The following is a 20,176-nucleotide window of genomic DNA, read 5'->3' on the forward strand; positions in this document are numbered from 1 at the left end:
GGGGGGGGGGGGGAGAGAGAATTTAAAACTCACAGTAGTGGGAGGAGGGCATGGCAAAGGCCATTTTGAATCCAGACCATAGGGGAGGGCACTGAAAAAGTCGATCTTCCTTGTGCCCAGAGTTTGGCTTCAATTTGTAGGGTGCTGAAAAAAAAGATTTCAAATGCCTTTTTCTTTTGTGTAAACCAGCACTTCAGTATCTTCTAACCCATCCCACGCCTTTGGTGAGAGGAAATCCAAAATATTACAGTTGTCACAGAGTAACAGGCGAAGGTAAAAATGATGCCCCTGCACATACACATGGGGAATCTGATCTCTCTAGGAAGGGTATAACCATTAAACTGTACAATCACTTTTTGACCTTTTGAAATGTAATATGTCCAATTTATTTGGTCTCCAAACTTTCTAAACAAAGGGTCAGTTTACTGTCCTTCAGACTTTAGGAGGGCCTGACTGTGGTCATTGGGAGTAGAAAAGGTCCTGACGTTGGTGAGGGAAAAAAAACAAAAAAAAACAATGCCCCACTGTTGGTGTCATTGGGAGGAATTGTGTCCCATCAGTTTCATTGAGAGATATTGTGCCCTGTCATCTTTCATTTGGGGGAACTGTGTCCCATTATTGGGCCCGATTAGGAGAAATTGTGTCCTATCATTGGGAGAAATTGTGTCCCATCATTGGGAGAAATTGTGTCTCGTCATTGGGCCCCATTGGGAGAAATTGTGTCTCGTAATTGGGCCCCATTGGGAGAAATTGTGTCTCGTCATTGGGCCCCATTGGGAGAAATTGTATCCCATCATTGGGCCCCATTGAGAGAAATTGTGTCCCGTCATTGGGACCCATTGGGAGGAATTGTGTCCCATCATTGGGAGCATCATTGTTGGTATCGTTGGGCCCCATCAATTATGCCCTAGCCAATCGGAGGAATTGTGCTCCATCATTGGTGTCAGTGGGGGGGTGGGGAGATTATGCCCCATGGTTTGTATCAGTGGATTTAATGCCCCAAGGGGTGTAGTTTGAAGACCATTGCTTGTACAGAGGACATTGTCAGCACATATCTGTTCTGTATTACGTAGAATGTAAAAAAAAAAAAAAAAAACACTTACCCGAGTCTCTTGTCTTTGCAGGTATCCCTAAAAGGATGGTCCTCTTACCAGTTATGAAATTTCCAGCATATCCAGTTCCCCATTACTCCTTTTTTTAACAAACGCATTGGGCAGGACCGTTTGGAATGTCAGAAAAATTGAACTTATTTTCTTTGATTGTGGGATTTCCTTTGTAAAGACCCCTTTTTCCTACTTTTTTTATTTTAACAGAAAAAAACACAGAAAAAAGAATTTAGTTATTTAAGCAAAAAACTTGAAGAAAATTGTACTGTGAAATGTTACCTCATTTACAGATTTAAAAAAAACAAAAACTTTTACTGCCAGAAGACACAGCCATGTATAGAAGACGTCTGGTCTGGCAGCGGAGGTAGCAGGCCTTCTGCCCTAGAAAATGATGTAGGCGATACAAGTATATCTTTCAAAATGAAGTACGAAAACTGTAAAATTGATAAATACATTTATGAAGGATGTATGATATTAAACTAATAACAGAATAAAATGTTTTGTCCTATATTTTGTGCATTCTGACTCATTTCTACTGTATATTGGGAATGCTTAGAACCAACCATTCTTTCACCAGGGTTCCTTAACCTCCCCTTCTGATGGAGCGAACACCACGACAGATCTTTTTGGCTGTCTGGAAGTGTGGTATTCTGACCAATAATTTAATGGGGGGGGGGCATGCTTCTCAATGACCAACAACAAATTTTTTAGCAATTCCCTCAGAATGCAACATTTCAAGTGTTCCTTGACTTGGAGTATACTACAGCCCTTTTCAACATGGATGAACCCTTGAAATATCTTTCCGGTATGAGAGAACCCCTGCTAAAAATGACCATAATTACCCTCTTACAGATAAGTTACCATTTGATCTTTGTAGATATCCGAGAGGCGAAAATTGCTCAAGGAACCCCTATCAACCTTTGAAGGAACCCTGGTTGATAAACCCTGATATATAACCTTTACCTTTTTATGGTGTTCTTATGTGCTAAAGGTTTATTCCAAATATTATTTTGTATACTAGATAATGTACTAGGGGTGCATCTGTGTCCAAATCTCCACGGCTCTCTATTCTGCCCGGTTCTGATTAAGTGTTAGAGGTCGACCGCTACCACTTCTTCCTCCTAGTAATGCATACCATTGTATCAGGACATTGGGGATCCTCCTTAGCCTCACACATTAAGGACTGGATTCAGGACCTTTGTCATCTTATGAGACTAGAGATCCTAAGAACATATCTCCACAATACCCAAGATTATTTCAACACAGATAGGGATCCTTGGATTCTGTTAATCAAAGCTTCTCCCTTTCTTAAATAAGGGGGAGGGGGGTTCTTGAAATCCACCTTCTGTAAAAAGGGGGCGATATCATGGAGTGGTTAAGAGTTTTAGCAATGAACAATCGCTGTCTCACGTCTACTGTATGCAGCCACACTTTGCTGATGGGGTGGACCTACAGCTCATGTCTATCTTACTTACTTGGTTACTCATTTGCTTCCCGTTTTCCTCTCGCAGCGACTGAACTCAGGTCCTACCCATCTGTTCTGGAATACTTTTAAGGGGACCTTTATTAACTGTGTATGGGGTAGATATCATGAATGGTTGGAGACCTTCAACATTGTCAACCGCTCAGAACCAAAGTTATCCCACTTCTATTGTGTGCAGCTACACCTTGAAGAAGGGGGGGGGGGGGGGGGTTGATATGGAGTGGTTGAGACCTTCAGTATTGTCAACCACTCAGAGCCAAAGTTGTCCCACTGATGTGTGCAGTCACCTTTCCAACTGGCCTGGGCCTACAGCACCTTGCACATGTCTTACCTACAGTGCCTTGCGAAAGTATTCGGCCCCCTTGAACTTTTCAACATTTTGCCACATTTCAGGCTTCAAACGTAAAGATATCAAATTTTTATTTTTTGTGAAGAATCACGAACAAATGGGACACAATTGTGAAGTGGAACGAAATCTATTGGATTTTTGAAACTTTTTTAACTAATAAAAAAATGAAAAGTGGGGCGTGCAAAATTATTCGGCTCCCTTGCGTTAATACTTTGTAGAGCCACCTTTTGCTGCGATTACAGCTGCAAGTCGCTTGGGGTATGTCTCTATCAGTTTTGCACATCGAGAGACTGAAATTCTTGCCCATTCTTCCTTGCAAAACAGCTTGAGCTCAGTGAGGTTGGATGGAGAGCGTTTGTGAACAGCAGTTTTCAGCTCTTCCACAGATTCTCGATTGGATTCAGGTCTGGACTTTGACTTGGCCATTCTAACACCTGGATACGTTTATTTGTGAACCATTTGTAGATTTTGCTGTATGTTTGGGATCATTGTCTTGTTGGAAGATAAATCTCCGTCCCAGTTTCAGGTCTTTTGCAGACTCCAACAGGTTTTCATCCAGAATGGTCCTGTATTTGGCTGCATCCATCTTCCCCTCAATTTTAACCATCTTCCCTGTCCCTGCAGAAGAAAAGCAGGCCCAAACCATGATGCTGCCACCACCATGTTTGACAGTGGGGATGGTGTGTTGAGGGTGATGAGCTGTGTTGCTTTTACGCCAAACATATCGTTTTGCATTGTGGGCAAAAAGTTAGATTTTGGTTTCATCTGACCAGAGCACCTTCTTCCACATGTTTGGTGTGTCTCCCAGGTGGCTTGTGGCAAACTTTAGACAAGACTTTTTATGGATATCTTTGAGAAATGGCTTTCTTCTTGCCACTCTTCCATAAAGGCCAGATTTGTGCAGTGTACGACTGATTGTTGTCCTATGGACAAACTCTCCCACCTCAGCTGTAGTTCTCTGCAGTTCATCCAGAATGATCATGGGCCTCTTGGCTGCATCTCTGATCAGTCTTCTTCTTGTCTGAGCTGAAAGTTTAGAGGGACAGCCAGGTCTTGGTAGATTTGCAGTGGTCTGATACTCCTTCCATTTCAAAATGATCGCTTGCACAGTGCTCCTTGGGATGTTTAAAGCTTGGGAAATCTTTTTGTATCCAAATCCGGCTTTAAACTTCTCCACAACAGTATTACGGACCTGCCTGGTGTGTTCCTTGGTCTTCATGATGCTCTCTGCGCTTTCAACAGAACCCTGAGACTATCACAGAGCAGGTGCATTTATACAGAGTGTAACCCAAAAAAAATACAGCGCTATTCTTAAATAAAAATATTGACAAATAAATTATGTGAGATATTATACCGTGAGTGCAGCAGTAACTTTATAAGTGAGATACCCACAAAACAAATCCTAGTTAATTTTCAAAAAGCTGCGCTAAAAATGATCCAGAAATATTTGTGAAAAATAAAAGAATGTATCAAACAATATTTAAGCAAAATCTAATCCAAAAAATGTGTATATTCAAATATTAGTCCATATCACCATCTACACACAAAAAATTTTTTTTATATAAAAAAATATATTCTTTTTGATTGTAGTCTCCACCGTGTAACACACCACACCAGTAAAGGAAAAGGTGTCCTCAAAGATGCAGAGACAGATTTCCACCACCAATATTACTGCCTCCCTATGCCGTTTCGTTAAAAGTAACGTCTTCTAGCGTGCCCCTGGAAGACGTTACTTTTAACGAAACGGCGTAGGGAGGAGTGGCGTATTGACGTCACCGCGTTCCACGCTGAACCCGGAAGCGACGGGCAGCCTTTACGAAGCCGGCCGGCAAATTTGTTTGTAACACAGCGAACTGTTTTTTCAGCTTGATGCAAGTGCAACCTTTTATTTATTTATTAAACTTAAGAATTTACTACACTATGGCGACCCTTTTTGTTTCTGTATGTGCCGGGCAATGAGTGGTGTGGCCGTAGGACCTTTCCAAACATCTGAACTGAGATTTATCCTCCTGGTGGTCCATGTGCAGAAGGAGTGTTTTCTTGTTGTGGCCATATCTGGTCTCTGTGATGGGACCAGTCTAGCTGGTAAGCGGCAGTAATATTGGTGGTGGAAATCTGTCTCTGCATCTTTGAGGACACCTTTTCCTTTACTGGTGTGGTGTGTTACACGGTGGAGACTACAATCAAAAAGAATATATTTTTTTATATAAAAAAAAAATTTTGTGTGTAGATGGTGATATGGACTAATATTTGAATATACACATTTTTTGGATTAGATTTTGCTGAAATATTGTTTGATACATTCTTTTATTTATTTTTCACAAATATTTCTGGATCATTTTTAGCGCAGCTTTTTGAAAATTAACTAGCATTTATACAGAGACTTGATTACACACAGGTGGATTCTATTTATCACCATCAGTCATTTAGGACAACATTGGATCATTCAGAGATCCTCGCTGAACTTCTGGAGTGAGTTTGCTGCACTGAAAGTAAAGGGGCCAAATAATTTTGCACGCACCACTTTTCAGTTTTTTATTTGCTAAAAAAGTTTAAAATTATCCAATAGATTTCGTTCCACTTCACAATTGTGTCCCACTTGTTGGTGATTCTTCACAAAAAATTAAAATTTTATATCTTTGTTTGAAGCCTGAAATGTGGCAAAAGGTTGAAAGGTTCAAGGGGGCCGAATACTTTCGCAAGGCACTGTACCTTTCAAAACCTTTTCAACCATTGAAATAACTAGTGTGAGGGTCAGTGGGAAGAATGTTCCTTACACTTGTGGTCATTGGAAAGAATCCCCCCCCTTACAGATAACTAATAACATTAATGGCATCAGTGGGAACTTATCTGAGAAGCAGTAATTGCTCAAGGAACCCTACAGTCCCACAGAACCCTGGTTGAGAAACCCTTCTCTTGCCTTTTTCCCCTCTATCTATCTGAACCCTTGGACACAGGACCTACCCATCTGTTCTGGAATACATATTCTGTGGACCTTTGTTGACTGTATGAGGTTGATATCATGAGTGGTTGAGACCTTCAACATTGTCAACCATTCAGAACCAAAGTTATCCCACTTCTATTGTGTGAAGCTACACCTTGCTGCCGAGGTGGGCCTACAGCACCATGCCTGTGTCTTCACTACCCCTTCATCTCTTCCCCATTGCTGGTTTCCTTCCCATTTCCCTCTTTGTCTTTCTGAACCTATCAACACTGCACCTACCCATCCATTCTGGAATACATATTCTGTAAACCTCTGGCACATGTAGACCTTTGTATGGGAGGAGTGGTTTCAATATCATGGAGTGGTTGAGACTTTCAGCATGGTCAACCACTCAGAGCCAAAATTATCTCACTTCTATTGTGTGAAGCTACGCCTTGCTGCTGAGGTGGGCCTACAGCACTGTACTTGTGTCTTCCCCACCTACCCTTCTACCCTGTTGCTCTTTTTCCTTCCTGTTCCTCTATCATGACCCATGGACACTGCATCTAAGCATCCATTCTAGAATATAAAATATTCTGTGAACCTCAGGGACATGTAGACCTTTAACTGTGTGTGATAATGTGGTATTTCCTTTCAACCCCCAGCAGCCAAAGCTATAGTCTGCTGCTGTGTATTTCTTAGTAGAGATAAGCTTGAGTGTCCTCCAAACTCATTCCTATCTTAATTTCCACTTTGTGCTATATTCTTGTATAGGAGTCTCCAAACTTTCTAAACAAAGGGCCAATTTCCTGTCCTTCAGACTGTGGGGTGGGGGGGGGGGGGGGGGGGGGGAGATGACTGTGGCCATTGGCAGTAGCAATTGTCTTGGCATCAGTGGGGAATAAACAATGCATTGTTGGTGTCAGTAGGAGGAATAGTGCCCCATCGTTTGTATCAGTGTTTATGTCAACAGAAGTTACGCCCATTGTTTGGATCGGTGGGAGAAATGGTGCTCCATCATTTGAGCCAAATTGGAGAAATGGTGCCCCATTGTTGATGTCAGCAGGAGTTATGCCCATTGTTGGTATCAGTGGGAGGAATAGTGCCCCAAGGGCTGGATAAAGGGTTGCATTGGACCCCCGAGCTAAAGTTTAGAGAACACTATTCTAGTCAAAGCAACTGCAGGTTGGGTCATTCTCCGAACCCCTTCAGCACACACAAAGGGGAGGGATGCTGGTGATGTCAATGCCCTTATATGGACACATACCCTTACTTTATCAATGACATGCATTAAATATGGGCATCTGCCCACCATATAAGGGCACTGATGTCAGCAGCAATCCCGTTCCTTCAATTGCATGTCCTGCTGGATGGGGAATGACCTGGCCTGCAGTTTACCAGACTAGAAAAAAAGCACAATGTGGAAATTTCAAATAGAAATGGGTTTGGAGCGCATCTCTACTCAGCAGCTGCCTACAGGTTTGGCTGCCAGGGATTGGAGGGAGGAAATACCACATTAACATACACGCTCAACAAAGATCCACATGGCCCAGAATTTCACAGAATATGTGTTCCAGAACATATCAGTAGAGATCCTGTGGAATACAACATAGGGAAAAGTGGAAGTTCAGATAGAAATGAGTTCGGAGGATGCCCAAGCTCATCTCAAGTGCTCGAGGGGAAGTGCCATGCTTCAATTTTTTTTTACTGATTTATGGTTTTGGGAGGAAAGATATGCAAAATTAATACATAAATTCTTCAGCATAAGTCTGAACGTACCTTCGTTTTTCAGCATCCTCTCAATATAAAGGGAGTCCTGTTTGATTTCCAGAGTTCTCATCCCAGCAGGAATATAGGGATAGGGTGGTCTTTGCTTTACCACATTTCTTGTCCCAAGATCTGGACACAGGCATAAAAAAAGAAAGAAATTCTAAAAAAAAAAAAAAAAAAAAAAAGAGGTAAGCATCTCATAGGTTTAGAATATTATCCAAGTGCTTAAACACACATATCGTACAAGTGGCTTTTGCGTGCTTCTGGTTTCCACCATCACTTAGACTCCATTTTTCTCTCCCCTCAATTTTTTGGACCACTGGAGCGTCCACTTCTACTCCAAAATCTCTGCAGGAAATGCAGTTTACTGTGGCCTTCATACTTAACAGATCCACAACTCATAATTATCTGATATCCCCAGCGAAAGTCCTCTGAGCTTATGCGACCTACCTCCGATCCTGGCATTCAACGATGAAGGCAAACTGTATTTTGGGCTGTATACCCCACCGCTGATGTGTGTTCCCCCCCCCCAACTACATTCCTTCAGCTTGTGCTTGTCAGGGTTTCTTCCTTATCTGCACTCTAAGACCACTTTGTGAGTCCCTCCTCGGTTTTATGTTTATAGATGTTCCATCCAATCTTTTTTTGCCATACAGCACCCTTTGCATGCTTTATCATCTCCTATTAACCTTTTTCTCCACTTCCTTCTGTTAAAAATCACCTGCAAAGCCTGTCCCCCAGCTCCATATTTCTCATGTCCTGCAACGTCTGCCCCCGAAACGTAATATCCAACTTTCTTAGCATTTTGGCGGTGCCCCACAAATCCATCTCCGGTGCTATTAGGTCAAGTCTTCTATGCACACCCGTCTGGCAGCATTCCCCAGTCTTAATCACATCACACGTACAATCTTTGCCCCATAGTATCTATTCTATAACAATAGATACTATCTATTCATTCCACTCAGCAGTGGTTGTGCAAGGTTTTTCAACATCTGAACCCCCATCTCTAATTTTCTCCTTCCATCCCATCTTTGGTACTCCTCAGATTCCTTTTGTCTGCTGGAATATCCTTTTCTGCCCAGACTTGCCGAAACCAGTATCCACTCTCCTGTTTCAGGCCCCGTCCCCTTTTAATGAACCCTGTTCCCCCACACGGCAAAAACAACGTTAATCTACCCTCCACCACCTATCTCTGTACATTCTCTCCTGCCCTGTGCTCTGCAGGTACGGCCTTTCCAATACAGAGGAACCCTTAAAATGACTTACTGGTCTCAGGGAACCCCTGCTAAAAAATAACCATACCTACAAGTCATGATACGTTGGTGTGATGATCGGTGGGAAGAATGTCTTCCCACTTGTGGTCATTGGGAAGAATTGCCTCCTTTTACAGATGGCAAAAAAGATCAATGGTGTCAGTGGGAACTTATGAGAGGCAAAATGTTGCTCATTGACCAAGGAACCCCTAGCGACCTCTGGAGGAAACAGTGACTGAGAAATCCTGGCCTACAAGGTTGCCACCTGGCTTGAACCACCCAGTCCTATTCTTGTCTGTTTTCCAATTGCTCTACTGGGAGTCCAGTTGAGCACTTTTAATGGCAAACTCCTTTCACGTTCTCCATTTATTTTTTGGTGTTAGCGGGAGGAATGGTGCGCCAACAGTGGCTCCAGTGTAGACGAAGCTGCAAATACTGCTTCCCTTAGCTATACACTACATTAACCTCTTACTGGTGCCCATATGTATCTATGTGGCAGCTCGGAGAGGGGCCACGGCTATTCATACACTAACATCTACATAGAAACTCCCAAAACGGACAAAAATCCACATCCCTCTTGGACCATCACATTTACTTCAACAATACGAAAAACAACTCAGACCAACACTTAAGCTGGGGGAAGATTCCTCCATCATCACCAGATGTGGACCTTTGTTTGCCTGTATCTGGTCATTGGAGCACTATTCCTCCCACTGACACCAATGATGGGACGCTGCTCCCCCTACTAACACCAATGATGGGGCACTATTCCTCCCACTGATACCAATGATGTCATCTTTTTACTTCCACTGACCACCGAGCATATGGCATTGTTTCCTCCCACCAATGCCAGGGCATTTTCTGCTCCTCCTGGCTACAATCCGGCCCCCTTAAATTATGAAGGGCGGTAAACTGACTCTTTGTTTCAAAAGTTTGGAAACCCCTGTATTAAATTATATTGTAAATTTAAATATTTTAGAATTATTATTTTATTAGATTATATGTATTTTTGAATTTTTTTTTATTTAATTTTGTCATATTAATATTAGATTACATGTAATTATATATATTATTAAACTCTAACAATAATTCTTATTATAGTATTAGTTTATAATTATATTTTATTATTATAGTTCATTATTATGTTTACACCCTTATTTGCAATACTCATTAGTCTGTTGTCTGTGCCAAAGAAAAAAAAATCAGCCTTAAAACCTGAAACCAAAAATAAATAAATAATAAAAAAAGTTTAAAAAAAATTGTTTCTATCGTCTGTGCCAAAGAAAAAAAATCAGCCATAACAACTGAAACAAAAAGAAAAAAAAAAAAAGTAAAGAAAAAACTAAAAGTTCCAATTTTTTGTTCTGTTGTCTGTGCCAAAGGGAAAACAGCTGTAACAACAAAAAAAAAAATTACATAAAAAATTAAAAATAAAAAAAAAGCTTAATTTTTTTTGGTTCTATTGTCTGTGCCAAATAGCAAAAAAATCACCGTAACAACTGAAACAAAAAAAATAAAAAATTATAAATAAAAAAGTTCGAATTTTTTGTTCTATTGTCTGTTGCAAAGAAAAAAAAATCAGCCGTAACAAGAAAAAAAAAAAAAAAAAAAAATGAAAAAAAAAAAATCAACACAGAACGTTACAGAGCGATCGTCAAACATGCAGCCACCAGGAAATGTATGGATCTGGAGATACGTTTCACAAGGCAAGAGAACATCTGGTAAAATGCTTCCACCCGCATCTGCTCATCGCATTAGTTGCAACATTAAATCTATGACAACCTCCTGACAGCACAACGTACTAATCTGGGGAATCAGAACCATCGAATGATTGTGAATTATTATTATTATTATTTTTTTTTAATATGGTAACTCCGCCCCAGCCGTCTGCTACAATGTAAGTAAACGCCTTTCTTTTCTTTATTCCTGGGGAGGGGGGCTCACGTGCGTTCCTCAGGATCACCACATCGTAGGGATCACCGACATCTATAATTTCTTAATTACACCCTGTAGCTCCACCCCCCCCGTCGCCACCTGTAAAATCGTTAAAGCAGAAATGAAGCCAATTATGAACGAGGAGGATTTTATGAAGGCGTTGAGTCTTCATTTGTGGTTTCTCCAGGACTTGGCCGGCTTGGTTCCTGGTTTCAGATGTCGACGTTCTAGAAATCAAAGCTTTCCGACCTTCATCGCTCAGGCGGCACTTCCATCTCATCATCATTTCCCTCTGGAAGACTTGTAGCCCGTAACTGAAGACGTCTGAAAACAGTAGCGCATTTCCTTCTGGTCCTCGGCGTGGAAAAAAAAGTAATCGAAGGAGCCGAGATGAGGAAATGATCTCAGATTTTCCTTCACCTCCTTTCATGTCTCTAAAGAAGAAACTAAAATTACAAATTGGATTATTTTTAAGCCCAAAAGAAAAAACTTGTTTTATTATTAGTTGAAGGTTGGTGAGAAGATCCCAGGAAGTTGTGGGTGTAGGCCTCATTTGGTATGACCATGGTCCTCGACCATCAGGTCATTCGTGGTTGTTGTTCCATCTCTCTATCCAAGCGGATGGAAAACGTATACAGCCACTCGACATCTGGAGCCCCGGTTATACTTTTGTACCACGACATGATGCCAAAAAGTTAGAACAGATGCAGGTATTTTGCTCCTCCCCGCATTATCATTGTCTCCGCCCCTGCCCACCCCTGAGCACCACTCCTCCTCACCATCCATCCAACAAAACTCTCTGTACCGCCCCCCTTTAGAGGCAACAGAACCAACTATCATTTTGTGGGGCAAAGTCATTTGTATAGAACCAGCAACAGACATCATCCTCCTCCCCCCAGCAACAAAAGGCCCTACCCTCCAGTAGCAATAGATCTTGCAACTACAATAAATCCCACCAGCAACAATAGATCTTCCAACGATAGATCCCACCAGCAACAATAGACTCGCTCCTCCAGTAACAACAGATCTTCCAACAACAATAGATCCCACAGCAACAATAGACCCCTCTCCAGTAACAAAAGATATTCCAACAACGATAGATCCTACCAGAAACAATAGACTCCCCCTCCAGTAACAATAGATCCCACTATCAGCAATAGACCTTCCAACCACGATAAATCCCACCAGCAATAGACCCCCTCCAGTAACAATAGATCTTCCAACAATGATAGATCCCACCAGCAACAATAGATCACCCCAGATTACTGGGCACTCTGCTCTTGTGGATGTCCCGATTTTGTATCACAATCGTGGTGTTCAGCCTATTCTTAAATAGATTCTCTCCAGCAACAATAGAACTGCCTCCAGCAACAACATATGCCCCCAGAAACAATATATCCCTTAGAGCCAGCAACAGACATTCTCTCTCTTCCCCCCCACCTGTCCACCTAAGTCATAACATTGCAGCATGATGGGGTGGTATGCATGATGTGGCCGCAGCAAATCTAACTCAACTTGCAGATGATGATAGGTGACCCCACCCATCCTGGTATAGAGCCTCAAGCCCTCTATAATGACCCCAGCCTCTAACAATGTCCCACACTGCCCCCCAACCTGCTGCAGAGCTTTTAGCCCTCCATGATGCCCTCAACCTTTTACAGCACCCCCTACAAAACCTGCTACAGAGCTTCAAGCCCTCCATAGTGCCCTCAACCTTTTACAGCACCCCCCTACGAAACCTGCTACAGAGCCTCAAGCCCTCTATAATCACCCCAGCCTCTAACAATGTCCCACAGTGCCCCCCAACCTGCTGCAGAACTTTTAGCCCTGCATGATGCCCTCAACCTTTTACAGGGCTCCTCTCCCCTCCTAACCTGCTGCAGAGCCTCAAGCCCTCCATGGTGCCCTTAACCTTTTACAGCGCCCCATCCCTAAGAAACCTGCTAAAGAGCCTCAAACCCTCTATAATGACCCCAACCTCTAACAATGTCCCACAGTGTCCCTCCTCCCCCCAACCTGCTGCAGTGCCTCATATCCTCCATGACGCCCTCAAGCTTTTACAGCACCCCACCCCCCCAACCTGCTACAGAGCCTTAAGCCCCATATAGTGCCCCGGCCTTTAACAATGTTCCATCGCCCGTTACAAAGCCTCAAGCCCTCCATAGGGTTCCCAACCTATACAGTGCCTTGCGAAAGTATTTGGCCCCCTTGAACTTTTCAACCTTTTGCCACATTTCAGGCTTCAAACATAAAGATATAAAATTTTAAATTTTTTGTGAAGAATCACCAACAAGTGGGACACAATTGTAAAGTGGAACGAAATCTATTGGGTAATTTAAACTTTTTTAGCAAATAAAAAACTGAAAAGTGGTGCGTGCAAAATTATTCGGCCCCTTTACTTTCAGTGCAGCAAACTCACTCCAGAAGTTCAGCGAGGATCTCTGAATTATCTAATGTTGTCCTAAAGGACTGATGGTGATAAATAGAATCCACCTGTGTGTAATCAAGTCTCTGTATAAATGCACCTGCTCTGTGATAGTCTCAGGGTTCTGTTGAAAGCGCAGAGAGCATCATGAAGACCAAGGAACACACCAGGCAGGTCCGTAATACTGTTATGGAGAAGTTTAAAGCCGGATTTGGATACAAAAAGATTTCCCAAGCTTTAAACATCCCAAGGAGCACTGTGCAAGCGATCATTTTGAAATGGAAGGAGTATCAGACCACTGCAAATCTACCAAGACCTGGCCGTCCCTCTAAACTTTCAGCTCAGACAAGGAGAAGACTGATCAGAGATGCAGCCAAGAGGCCCATGATCACTCTGGATGAACTGCAGAGAACTACAGCTGAGGTGGGAGAGTCTGTCCATAGGACAACAATCAGTCGTACACTGCACAAATCTGGCCTTTATGGAAGAGTGGCAAGAAGAAAGCCATTTCTCAAAGATATCCATAAAAAGTCTCGTCTAAAGTTTGCCACAAGCCACCTGGGAGACACACCAAACATGTGGAAGAAGGTGCTCTGGTCAGATGAAACCAAAATCAAACTTTTTGCCCACAATGCAAAACGATATGTTTGGCGTAAAAGCAACACAGCTCATCACCCTCAACACACCATACCCACTGTCAAACATGGTGGTGGCAGCATCATGGTTTGGGCCTGCTTTTCTTCAGCAGGGACAGGGAAGATGGTTAAAATTGAGGAGAAGATGGATACAGCCAAATACAGGACCATTCTGGATGAAAACCTGTTGGAGTCTACAAAAGACCTGAAACTGGGACGGAGATTTATCTTCCAACAAGACAATGATCCCAAACATACAGCAAAATCTACAAAGGAATGGTTCACAAATAAACGTATCCAGGTGTTAGAATGGCCAAGTCAAAGTCCAGACCTGAATCCAATCGAGAATCTGTGGAAAGAGCTGAAAACTGCTGTTCACAAACGCTCTCCATCCAACCTCACTGAGCTCGAGCTGTTTTGCAAGGAAGAATGGGCAAGAATTTCAGTCTCTCGATGTGCAAAACTGATAGAGACATACCCCAAGCGACTTGCAGCTGTAATCGCAGGAAAAGGTGACTCTTCAAAGTATTAACGCAAGGGGACCGAATAATTTTGCACGCCCCACTTTTCATTTTTTTATTAGTTAAAAAAGTTTCAAAAATCCAATAGATTTCGTTCCACTTCACAATTGTGTCCCACTTATTTTATATCTTTATGTTTGAAGCCTGAAATGTGGCAAAAGGTTGAAAAGTTCAAGGGGGCCGAATACTTTCGCAAGGCACTGTAACAATGTTCCACAGTGCCTCCCAGCCCCCTCCAGAAATCCCTCGCAGGGCCTTTAAGTCTACTGGAAAGACCCAGAAACCCCTCCAGAACCCCCCCCCCGCCCCCCACAGGGAAACCCAACCCCCATCCAAAATCTTCCAAAGAGCCTTCCAGCATTTCAGGTCATGCTTTGCATTCCCCCATTTGTATGGTGTGGGTATAAACTGTATATTCTTCTTTTAGGGCATTGGATGGTTTTGGAGGACTCTACTGAGCCCTGGTCTCCAAAAGGCTTTGAACCCCAGTTCTAGATGACTCTTATTGACGATTTTGTTTCCACTGTTCACCAAATACCAATGGATCCCACACTTCGGATTTACATTTGTTTCTTGTGATGTCTTTATTGGTATTCAATTTCAATTTTGTTTTACAGACGTTGTATCCTTCTATTGTTACATTATTTCCTTCAAAACGTTAAAATAAAAGCCTAGAGGCCCATGGCGACCTCGGCTTCCCATTGGTTGACACAGTGCTAATCGCGTTCCAGCACATCGTTAAATTGTATGGTTTATCCTTACTTCTATCTCTGAAATAAGACCTGTCTGTGTTACCCCATTCACCACCAAACAGAATGAGAAGACATTCCGATTGTCCGTTACTGGCGGTATTGATGTTTTTTTTAATTCAAATATAAAGGCCCGATGTGGGTTTTGTTTTAGAAAAAAAACGGAAGTCCTCACCGTGACTTCTCCTCCCATCTTCTTCTCTGAGCACAACGAGAACCGTCTACACCAGAACCGGACAACAAAGGCAACGACGCTGCACAGTAGGGCCTAGACGAGGCTCTAATTCTCTCTACTTATGGATTTTTCTTCCTATTGTGAAGCTGGAAGATTCCTGCTGTTCCTGGAAGAAGGATAAAAATCCTGCAAAAAAAAAATATTATATATATATAATATATATATATATATATATATATATATATATATATATATATATATATATATATATAGTAGAAGGCTAAGAATTTAAAAGGGATATGCGTTTTATTGCAATCTTGCATTGATCCAGCTTGGACATTAGTAGAAGTATGAATATCTCATACCTGACCGATTCATGTGTACCCTGCAAAGCACTGTAGTAGTCGCTGCTATAAGACATGTCACTGCCAAAAAAAAAAAATTATTTTGTCTTCTTTTGATTCATTTTTTATTTTTTGGGGAAAATCTAAAATTCTAAAAATTGTAAAATGCGAAAATGTAAAAATGCGAAAATTCCAAAATGTAAAAATCCAAAAAAAAAAATTAATTAAAAAAAATCAAAAAATTCAGAAAATCCTAAAATAAGATGGATGGATACAAATACTAATTGAGCTACGTCGTTGTTGAAAATACGTATCTTTTTGTATTTTACATTTAGGATAAGTTGAATATCTGATCCTACCTGAAGAAGGCGTGTACGATACTCTGCAACGCGTAGGAAACATTGAATGCATATGACCTTTTGTTACATACTTGTACTTTGAGTGCATGTGTTTTCTGTATTTCCACGGAAATATTATGAACTGGATAGTTACCTGCACAGATATTTTTTAAATACATGTTTGTATGAATATTAGGTCACTCATTTTGATATATTGCTTAAATAAAATTACTATTTATATAATAAAATAATTTAAAATATATTTTTTACTACATTGTATATCTCACTATCTATGCCTTTAAAGTTCCACCCTTAAGGGGAAATTTTGTACCAAAAATAAGAAAAAGTAAAATCCGAAAGAACGAAAGTCCGAAATTCCAAAAATTTTAAATAACTAATAACTATTAAATTATAGGTAATGGAATATCCTTTCAAATTTGGCTGTTCGTGAACCTAATACGAATTTATCCGAAGTTACGAATTCCGCATCTAAAACAAATAGAACGGAACGAAATAATAAATAAATAATACGTTTTTATTATTATTAACCACTTTGTGCCCGCGCTATAGCCAAAAGACTGCTACAGCGTGGACGCTATCTGCTGGGAGGGCGTCCCTGGATGGCCTCCTGTTCACTTCCCCTCTGCGCGCCGCCGCGGGCGCGCATCGGGGGAAGTTCTGTGCTGGCTGTGTCCCTCGGACACAGCCAGTCACAGATCGCTGTAAACGGCCAATCACAGCGCGATCGGCGTGCCCAATGAGAGGTGATCTCATATGTAAACATGAGATCATCTCTCATCGCCGGCTCTCCCTCCTCACACAGACAGCGTGTGAACAGGGAGAGATGAACCGCTGTGAGATCTCACAGCAGTTAGTGTAAAAAAAAATAAAAATGAAAATAAAGTGCCCATGTGTCATCAGTGCCACCTGTCATCAGTGCCATCTGTCCCCAGTGCCACGTATAAGTGCCATCTGTCATCAGTACCACATAGTGCCATCTGTCAGTGCCATATCAGTGTCATGTATCAGTGCCATCTGTCATCAGTGCCACCTGTCAGTGTCACGTGCCATCTGTTATCAGTGTCACGTGTCATCAATAGCAGGTATCAGTGTCACATATTAGTGGCATCTTTCATCAGTGCCACATATTAGTGCTATCTGTCAGTGTCGCCAGTGCCACGTATTACTGGCATCTGTCATCAGTGCCACGTCAGTGTCACGTGTCATTGTCCTGGTGCTTCAGGACCTTCAAAAGTGTAATAGGTAGTCAACAAGTTAGATGTGTAATTTATGCTCCTAGAACACGTGATGGCGCTCCCTGCATGTTGGGCCAGGCTGTGGAAAAGTCCCACATGTGGTCAGGGGTCAAGTCCTGGGGAAAAAAGTGTGGGAACAACCACATAAGATCCACTCCCCCCACCCAAAAAAAAAAATGATACGCTCATATGCACAAACGCTTCAAAAGTGGTATTTTTCATCCAATTTTCGCATTGTGTGTATGAAGCTTAACTGTTAGTACATAAAAAAAACAATTCTCGATAAACATAAATACGGTAATTCTCTGAATAATCAGCATTCATTCAATTGTGCTTCCATGCAAATGTGAACATTGTGTTCTGATCTTTATTGGGGAATTTTATTTTGTATATAGAGTGTTTATGTGGTGAGTTTACACTTTTCTTTGAACAGAGTTTGGATAACACAGGGTTAAACGGAAAGGTTATAAATGAACTGCAAATTATCTGGACAGAATGCTTGGGGAGATAGTGATGTGTTCCTGCTTAGGAGATGTATGTTAGCTTGGGGGGCTGCAAACTCTGCAGGGCTCCAACACACACTCGCTGCTATTCCAACCTAAGCTATTTCCACATAAACTTTCCTCCTGGCATTAAACTTTGCCAGGTATTGTGCTCAGCTTACCACCCCAAACTGATTGTTCCTCCCTCTGCTCACCTCTCTCCCTGCATGTCCTGTGAGCAGAATAGCTGTGCTCCTCCTCTGGGTTCTCTCATCATATGGCACTGAAGATAGAGAATGGAGGGATTCAGCAGGACACACAGAGAAAGTATGCAAGAGACTTGGGGGGAGGGGGGTCGGTGAGATGAGGAGACAGAAAATCAGGAGGGGCAGGCGGGGAGGAGCGCATCATGAGAGGTCTGACTAAATACAATCTCTTAGCAGCAGGGACCTGATCTACCCATCAGATATCTGTGATTGACAGGTAGATCGAAGCAGAAGCCGTCATGGAGCCCCCTACTGGCAAGGCCTGAATGGTCAGGTGTGCGGCACTTACTATTGCGAGCTGTGTCGGCAGGTGCTGGTGTAGTACCTGCCATACAGCTCGCATACTTCAAAGTCTTGCAGGGCACGGCTGCTAACAGGAACTGAGTTCCTGTTGTGGAAAAAGTACAGGAACTCCGTTCCCATGAGTTCCCACAGGACTTGAGCCCTGCATCTCCCCCAATGTAATATTGGCTGAGCATGGATGGGTATGACTGGGTATTGGCAGGGTAAGTATTGTCAGAGTATGTATTGCAGAGTATTGGCAGGGTATTACAGAGTATGTATTGAAGAGTATTGGCAGGGTGAGTACTGCAGAGTATTGGCAGGGTGAGTACTGCAGAGTATTGGCAGGGGGAGTACTGCAGAGTATTGGCAGGGGGAGTACTGCAGAGTATTGGCAGGGGGAGTACTGCAGAGTATTGGCAGGGGGAGTACTGCAGAGTACTGGCAGGGGGAGTACTGCAGAGTATTGGCAGGGGGAGTACTGCAGAGTATTGGCAGGGGGAGTACTGCAGAGTATTGGCAGGGTGAGTACTGCAGAGTATTGGCAGGGTGAGTACTGCAGAGTATTGGCAGGGTGAGAACTGCAGAGTATTGGCAGGGTGAGTACTGCAGAGTATTGGCAGGGTATTGCAGAGTATTGGCAGGGTATGTATTGCAGAGTATTGGCAGGGTATGTATTGCAGAGTACTGGCAGGGTATGTATTGCAGAGTACTGGCAGGGTATGTATTGCAGAGTACTGGCAGGGTATGTATTGCAGAGTACTGGCAGGGTATGTATTGCAGAGTACTGGCAGGGTATGTATTGCAGAGTATTGGCAGGGTATGTATTGCAGAGTATTGGCAGGGTATGTATTGCAGAGTATTGGCAGGGTATGTATTGCAGAGTATTGCAGAGTATTGGCAGGGTATTGCAGAGTACTGGCAGGGTATGTATTGCAGAGTACTGGCAGGGTATGTATTGCAGAGTACTGGCAGGGTATGTATTGCAGAGTATTGGCAGGGTATTGCAGAGTACTGGCAGTGTATGTATTGCAGAGTACTGGCAGGGTATGTATTGCAGAGTACTGGCAGGGTATTGCAGAGTACTGGCAGGGTATTGCAGAGTACTGGCAGGGTATTGCAGAGTATTGGCAGAGAAAGTATTGCAGAGTATTGGCAGGGTATGTATTGCAGAGTATTGGCAGGGTGAGTACTGCAGAGGATTGGCAGGGTATATATTGCAGAGGATTGGCAGGGTATATATTGCAGAGTATTTTCCGGGTATTGCAGAGTACTGGCAGGGTGTGTATTGCAGAGTATTGGCAGGGTATTGCCAGGGTATTGCAGAGTACTGGCAGGGTATGTATTGCAGAGTACTGGCAGGGTATTGCAGGGTATGTATTGCAGAGTACTGGCAGGGTATGTATTGCAGAGTATTGGCAGGGTATGTATTGCAGAGTATTGGCAGGGTATTGCAGAGTACTGGCAGGGTGTGTATTGCAGAGTACTGGCAGGGTATGTATTGCAGAGTACTGGCGGGGTATGTATTGCAGAGTATTGGTGGGGTATGCATTGCAGAGTATTGGCAGGGTATGTATTGCAGAGTATTGGCAGGGTATATACTGCAGAGGATTGGCAGGGTATATACTGCAGAGGATTGGCAGGGTATATATTGCAGAGTATTTTCCGGGTATTGCAGAGTACTGGCAGGGTGTGTATGCAGAGTATTGGCAGGGTGTGTATTGCAGAGTACTGGCAGGGTGTGTATTGCAGAGTACTGGCAGGGTGTGTATTGCAGAGTACTGGCAGGGTGTGTATTGCAGAGTACTGGCAGGGTGTGCATTGCAGAGTACTGGCAGGGTATGTATTGCAGAGTATTGGCAGGGTATGTATTGCAGAGTATTG

The 20,176-nt window shown here is 42.7% G+C and overlaps 1 protein-coding gene across 3 annotated transcripts in view; it reads left to right on the top strand.

Annotated features, from left to right (window-relative positions):
* The window catches only part of STRBP (spermatid perinuclear RNA binding protein), a 253,102-nt gene extending 251,500 nt beyond the window's left edge, over nucleotides 1-1,602 (top strand). For all 3 annotated transcript variants that reach the window (XM_077469361.1, XM_077469441.1, XM_077469524.1), the window contains one exon: nucleotides 1,125-1,602. Coding sequence is in view for 2 of the 3 variants with exons in the window: in XM_077469441.1 (XP_077325567.1) it covers nucleotides 1,125-1,201 (77 nt within the window). In the remaining variant the exon portion in view is untranslated. The remainder of the gene's footprint in view (nucleotides 1-1,124) is intronic.
* The last annotated feature ends 18,574 nt before the right edge of the window (nucleotides 1,603-20,176 follow it).

The sequence above is a fragment of the Lithobates pipiens genome, unplaced genomic scaffold (assembly GCF_037356315.1).
Source record: "Lithobates pipiens isolate NorthernLeopardFrog02 unplaced genomic scaffold, aLitPip1_a1.2 Scaffold_1, whole genome shotgun sequence".
Taxonomy (NCBI): domain Eukaryota; kingdom Metazoa; phylum Chordata; class Amphibia; order Anura; family Ranidae; genus Lithobates; species Lithobates pipiens.